This window comes from Pterocles gutturalis, unplaced genomic scaffold (genome assembly GCF_000699245.1).
Source record: "Pterocles gutturalis isolate BGI_N339 unplaced genomic scaffold, ASM69924v1 scaffold21319, whole genome shotgun sequence".
Lineage (NCBI taxonomy): Eukaryota > Metazoa > Chordata > Aves > Pterocliformes > Pteroclidae > Pterocles > Pterocles gutturalis.
The window spans coordinates 3,111-9,952 of NW_010131180.1; the positions used below are offsets into that span (position 1 = coordinate 3,111).

General features: G+C 49.8%; 1 protein-coding gene across 3 annotated transcripts in view; it reads left to right on the plus strand.

The window, feature by feature from the left end:
- TNNC1 (troponin C type 1 (slow)) overlaps window positions 1–6,092 on the plus strand; it is an 8,239-nt gene extending 2,147 nt beyond the window's left edge. Inside the window, exons 1-6 of one of the 3 annotated variants that reach the window (XM_010080526.1) lie at window positions 127–162; window positions 3,514–3,544; window positions 3,861–4,007; window positions 4,930–5,044; window positions 5,153–5,289; window positions 5,926–6,092. In XM_010080526.1, coding sequence (XP_010078828.1) covers window positions 139–162; window positions 3,514–3,544; window positions 3,861–4,007; window positions 4,930–5,044; window positions 5,153–5,289; window positions 5,926–5,957 — 486 coding nt within the window. In that variant the 5' untranslated portion in view covers window positions 127–138 and the 3' untranslated portion in view covers window positions 5,958–6,092. Of the gene's footprint in view, window positions 1–126; window positions 163–3,468; window positions 3,545–3,857; window positions 4,008–4,929; window positions 5,045–5,152; window positions 5,290–5,925 lie in introns of those variants that run through there. The other 2 variants (XM_010080524.1, XM_010080525.1) reach the window with 2 other exon arrangements.
- The last annotated feature ends 750 nt before the right edge of the window (window positions 6,093–6,842 follow it).

Below are 6,842 nucleotides of genomic sequence, written 5' to 3' on the forward strand. Positions count from 1 at the left end.
GATGGGCGTGCGGTGCTGTCGGTGGGCTGGTCCCATCCCCTGGGGCGGGCAGCCCCATATATCAGCCGGGCTCACAGGGGCAGTGCTGGCAGAGTGTGACCGTGACGTCCCCCGGCCTCTCGCCCACCCTCTGCAGCCATGGATGACATTTATAAGGCAGCGGTAAGTGTCTCCCTTTGGGGCTGTGGTTTTGGGAGGGGTTTAAAGGCTTTTTGAGTATTTTTGTAGTCGATTCCCCAAAGCTGTGACCGAGTTAATTCAATGGAGAGATTCAAATAAGAAATAATTACAGGGTGGCAACTTTTAGTGAACATCATCATCCAGGACACCGACCTTTCCCACGGATGGCTCTGAAGGTTTCACACTCCTCTTGTAAGCGTGAAACTCTCAACTGTGCTGCTGAATTATTTACCATTACTCCCCTGGTTCCCTGCTCTAAGGCAGGGAGATGGCCTGTAGATGAAGTTATAAATCTGAACAAAATCCTGAAAGTATAAGAGGTGGCTGCTGGTTTTAGTGCAGACAAAGCAGAGCAGTGTTTCCCAAGAAATTAACATTATGGTTAAACCTCACCCTCTTCTTTCTGGTGCTTTATGATTCTGACATTGCTATGTTCCCCCTTCCTTAGCTAATATTTTTCTGGGAGATTTAAAAAACCCCTCAGCTTTTGTAAATTATTTCCAAACATCCTTCTCTGCTTTGCCACTCCTGATATCTGCTCTGCAGAAATCCAGAATGTGAGCTATGCTCTGGGTGAACGCAGAGCATCCTAGCGGCTATTTTGACTTACACAGCTGCATGCTGCGCTCACTGTGTAAACCCCAACTGTTTGGTCTGGAATAAGAATACTGCATTATTTTGTAACATAGACAGACAGTGATACACAAGTGGAATAAGGATGAAAATAGTTTCTGGATTGTGTGGATTGCTACTGTGTACCTTCCATACTAGAGTTAAAATAAGAGCTTTTTGGTGATTTTTTTTTTTTTTAATATATAGTTGATCAGGTTTGATTTTAACCAAGAGCACAAAAAAATACATCATACAAGTCCTATTTTAATTACAAGGTTTTTAGAGGTAAGAAAGATAGTGCTTGATACATAACTGAAGAAAAAAAAATGCTCACACCTCTCCTGTCCTTTGGTCAGCCCTGAACCTCGTGAAATGGAACCCCCCTAGCAATCCCGACAGTGTGAAAAGGCTCAGGAAAGGCTGTACAATAAAATACTGAGTCCCCCCGCCAACACCTCAAAAAGGGAGAAAAATGTGACCTGTAGGACCACGGAGGAATTTGGCTGAGAAAAAGTAACTGCAGCAATTGAGAACAACCCAAAAATCCCTACCTTGGATACCAAAAACTTACCCCAGAAACAGAGACCTTGACCAGGGAAATGGGCCATGCAAGTGACCTGATAGACACCCAGAAGGATTTTGCTGCTGGTTTGAAGGTTGGGGCACACGGGTAAATGTGAGGCTTGAGTCCTGGGCATTAACTGCCAGTGCCTTTACAGAGCCAAAACAAGTCCAAGGCAGGCACAGCTGAGACAAATTTTTCATGGGTCTGTTCTCCAAGATTTCAACTGTAAGAAAACATTTACCTGGAATAAAAAAAGAACTTCAGCTTCCCCTGTCTGACTTCAAATGGAAACATGGGATGAAGAGGAGAGCTGATAAAAGAAAAATACAGTGGATTTGTCATTACCACAGCTGCTGCAATGCTGTGAGCTTGGTGGCTTGCCTTCCCACACTGCAGACAGAGAAACCTGTCCCTGCAATGATGTGGAGAGAAAAGAGGAATAAAGCTGCAAACAGCAACTGCATCCAGAGAGCAGCCTAACAGCTCACGAGCCATCTCTGTAATGAAAATGTCACTCTATAGTCACAATGCATTTAATTTGCACACAGCATAGCTCCACGTCTATCATTTCAGTAGTCAAGGAAGCTTCACAAATGAGACTTTTTTTATTTTCTGCATGCTGATGGCATATGTTAGTGCTACAATTACAACAAATTCCCTACGTGCAGCCAGAGAACCCAATGGATTTTCATCTTACCCACTCATGCCTCGATAAGGGTGTGCAAACACAAAGCTATTTTGGGAACATTTTTAGGCTAAGAACAGTGCCAGGGACAAGTGTCCAGATAAAGGGCTGCAAGGGTAAATACCAAAGCCTGGGAACAATTGGGGAGCTCATCTTTATCTCCAGCACCTCTCTCACCAGGGCTTATAAATAGTGAATGCACCAGGAGGGTCAGGTTACCCCAGCGAGCGGCAGGATGGTGCCCATAGACGTCAGCTGAGGGAGCCCTGTGCTCTGCCCAGACAATAGCCCTTTCCCTGCCTCTCGCTGCAAGCACGAAGGATTTCCAGCTGGTGTTTGCAAAACCACTCTTTAGGGCAAAAACATCAGCTTTCCCTCAAAGATGGGGTGCCACAACCCTGGGTTGGGGGGTTCTGCCCTGACAAAAACATGATGGGGATGGGTGTTGGGGACTGCTGACATGGGGATGGTCGTAAGGAGATGTGAGCGGGGTCAGGCACCCCCTGCAGCGGCCAGAGGTAGTCCTGGCAGGGGGTCGTGTCTGGCTGACTCCAGAGAAACTGCTGAGCAGCACAAGAAAGAGAAATCCCTGTTTTCATGGATGCTGCTGAAGGGGCAGTTGAGGTGGGGTCAGCAATCTCAGATAAGCAGTGCCTGCTGGCAGGAATGAAGCCAGAGAGAGAAACACACTTAAAGAGGCACGACACAGAGCTGATGGATTCCTCTTAGCTCTTCTCATTGGTTATTTTCATTAATTCATGCTAACTAATAAGCTCCTGCTGATCATCTGCAGGGAATGAATTAGGGTAGGGTTTGGGAACAACCTGTCAGCCTGTTCTGGCTAATGCCTAATGGCTCCACGGGCCATTTCTTCGGGGACATACCCAAACCAGGCTAAAGGGAATAGCACCTCCCTTCAGAGGCAGGAACCTTTCTAATGAACACTGATTCACATGGAAGTAGACAAGCTCAACTTAATGCTCTGGAGTGTTTCCTGAGTCTAGGGCTGAAAACCAACTACCAGGGATGGTCTCGTCTGCCTCTCCCTCCCCAGGGACCTCTCCAGCACACCCCACCTCTGACCTGGCCTCAGCCCATGCACAAGCAGCCCTCAGCACCACAGCCATCCCACTGTGAATCCTGCCACCAACAAGAAATTGTCCCAAAATGGTTGACAAGGACAGAAGCTTTTCCCACTAGGTCTCCCCTACTAGTGCAAAGGCTACTTCTGTCCCATATCAGATGCTGCTGCTCTGGAGAAATGATGCTCACTTCAAAGGAGCTGGGAATCACTTTTTTTAAGGGGAAGAATCTCTCAGACTACAAAAAGTTGTGGTGTCAAACTCTCACTGGTCGTACATCCCATGGCTTGATTGAACTTTGGAAAGGTTGTTGAACAAATAACATTACATTTTAACCATTAGGGATGCTGAGGAAGAAAAATGACTTGGTCTCTGTGTTTTCCTTACAGGTCGAGCAGCTGACAGAAGAGCAAAAAAATGGTACGTGTATCTTTAACCTGACACCACAGCCCAACGACACACTCCCCAGCCGGCAGCCCAGCCTGCCTCAGCAATGACACCCCAGAAAATGCATGGCCAAAGCAGGGCATAACCCAGGGATTTTGATCCCCCAGCATTCAAGTGAGGCAGTTTCTGTGCGTGTGCCTGGGTGTCCTCACCATGCCATGCCCAGGCAGTGCTGGGCTGCACGGGCAGGGAGGCTGTGCCAGGGGCAAGCCTTCTGCCCCAGGTCTGCCTGCAGAGTTGAAGTGTGGTACAAGACGCCCCCCACATCTCCTCTCCCCTCTTTCCCCAGAGTTCAAGGCTGCCTTTGACATCTTCGTGCTGGGGGCGGAGGATGGCTGCATCAGCACCAAGGAGCTGGGGAAGGTGATGCGGATGCTGGGGCAGAACCCCACACCCGAGGAGCTGCAGGAGATGATAGACGAGGTGGATGAGGACGGTGAGAGATTTGGGTTTCATTTACTGTCCCAAACCCCATCCCTATGCTGCAGGCATTGGGAACACAGCGCAGGTTGGGAGCACTCAGCGCCTGCACAGGGGTGGCAGGATCTGTGCTGGGGACTGCTGCAGCCTGCGGGGAGCAACCTGCAGTGCTGTGATTTTGAAGGACCCTAAACACCCACCCAACTTCGTGGTTTCCTTTAGGAAATTTCCAGGCAAAAGGAAACTATAAAAATTATTATTCCTGTAATGACCAGAATGCCTGAGCTGATTTTGGGGGATTACAGGAACTCTGAAATTGCACAGATCCATTTAAAAAACAGAAAATACATGCTGAATGTAGTAACTGCCATTTCTAAAATGCCACAACTACAAGTTTCTATCAGCAGACCTTTCACTACTCAAGTGTACACACACACGTATTAATAAGTCGATCTCAGTTAAATCAGTGTGCAAAATCCACTGTGTGCAGGTGAGCAGAAATACCCTACTAAGTAATCAGAAAATAAAAAAGCAGTTAAAAATTAGGCAAAAACCAGAAATAGCTGTGTTACTGAAAACAACAGTACCACACTGCTGGTGCAAACATACACAGCATGAATACCTGTCTTCTGGAGCTTTTATTGTTAATACCTGTATGAGATGGACAGGTATCTCCATAGCAGGTATTTCCATTCATCAGTGCTTCCAATAGGACTTTCAGTTCATTTTGCCATGGCAAAATGACTGCAAAAGGCAAAAATTCAGTGATGCAGTCAGTCCCGGCCTCAGTCACTTTAGCATCCTGAAAGCTGCCTCTTGCTGCAGGGCTGCTCTCCTGAGCTTTGGTTCTTGGTTACTAAAGGCAAGTGTGGTCTCTCACTTGGCGTTGCCCATCCACCCACCGCAGCGTCAGCTCATGGTGTTTATTCTGCCTGCAGGCAGCGGCACTGTAGACTTTGATGAGTTCCTTGTTATGATGGTTCGGTGTATGAAAGATGACAGCAAAGGAAAAACCGAAGAGGAACTCTCAGATCTCTTCAGGATGTTTGATAAGTAAGAGCTGCAATGGCAGCGGGGCAGGGTGGTGGGAACGGTGCAGCCGCCCTGACTCCCCCTCCCCAGCATGTCGGTCCACTCCTGAGCTCTTCTGTCCTCGCACAGAAACGCCGATGGCTACATCGACCTTGAGGAGCTGAAGATCATGCTGCAGGCAACGGGAGAGACCATCACTGAGGATGACATAGAAGAACTGATGAGAGACGGGGATAAAAACAACGATGGCAGGATTGACTATGACGGTAGGACTCCTTCTTGCATGCCATTTGGTCATGAGCCCTTGAGTGTCCCCTAAGCAGTTCCTGTGGTCTTGGTTGCCTTCTTGGACAGGCATGAGCTCATGCAGGCAGTGCTGGACAATACACCTGACCACAGCCAGCTTGCACAGGGATGGGGGGTTTCGTACACTTGTGAAATAGTAGCAAGGGCCTGGGGCTGCCTTAACTGTCCACATGCTGTGAAAGCCAGCCTGCAGTAAAGCACTGCTGCTTATCACCAGAGACCTGCCTGTCCCCTCCTGCCCCCTGAACGCAAGTACCATCTCCGAAAGGCCATATCTTTTAATGCGATGCTGCAGAAATGAACCCCAGACCATTTCCAAGCTGAGCTGGTGGATGTGGCCCTCCCTGGGTGCTCACCTCTGGCATTTTGGTGGCAGCCGAGGGTGACGCTGGGCTCCAGTGACATTTCCAGTAGAAGTCACAAGGAGTCCTCGCCACAGCCAGAGGAGTGGTAGCCAACCCCCTCGGCCTCTCGCACATTGGTGGGATGGAAGAGGAGACAGGGCTAGGGAAAGCTGCCAAGAGTGCGCTTGGCAGCTGCGAGGGCACTTGGGTCCCACCTCACACCCCTTGTCTCCGATGTCTTCCCCTTGGCAGAGTTCCTGGAGTTCATGAAGGGAGTTGAATAAACGAGGCCAGGTCGACAGCTCAAATCTCCTAAACCCCTCCAGTTCTGCATCTCATCTCCTTGGCTAAATCCCTTGGCTTACCGGCATGACGACTGAGTGCTGAGAAGGGTGGCCGCTGGGAAAATAAAAAGCCTTAATACCCAGTGCCTCAGGTGGTTATTCCTCGGAAGTTTAGCGAGAACTTCACCCCAGTCTCATACTCACAACTAATGGGGTCACGCAGAGCGCTCACGAGCCGCACTTGGGAAGGTGATGCCACAGCTGGAGCTTTAAGCCTCCAAGGAGGTATTTTGCTGCCAGCCTGGTGGCAACCCCTGGCCAACTGGGCCATGGGTGCTCAGTGGGGAGCTGCCATGTCACATCTCCTCACCTGTGCCGTGGTGAGCGGGCTCAGGAGCCAGCACTGGCTCCTGCTGGTTTAACTGGAGCATCGTCAGCATTTTAGGAACAAAACGTGAATTAACAACCACTGGTGCCATCACTGAACTCCCCGGGTGAGGGACAATCCCTCTCCTCTCGGCTCTCGCCCCGCCTGTCCTGAAGGGACACCCCTTGCTCCTTCCCATCATCCTGACCACCACCTGCAGCACATGTGGAAAGACGACTTCAATTTTCTTTGGAAATGTGAATAAAAGCCATTCCTATGCTGGACTGGGTGCCTCCTTCCCATCTCGCCCAGCCCCACAGGAGGCAGGTGGCAGCAGCCCTGCTGCACCTCGTGGTCCTCCAGCAGCCCTGGGTGGGAGCCTCATCACAGTAACTGGAAGACCTGATTTTCCCTCAGAAATCGTGTCTGTTTGGGCCACAGGGACCCTGAGCAAGGCACAGTCCTGCTTTGGGTCTCAGCCCCCAGGTGTGGGGTGACAGCAGGGCCGAGGAGGACAA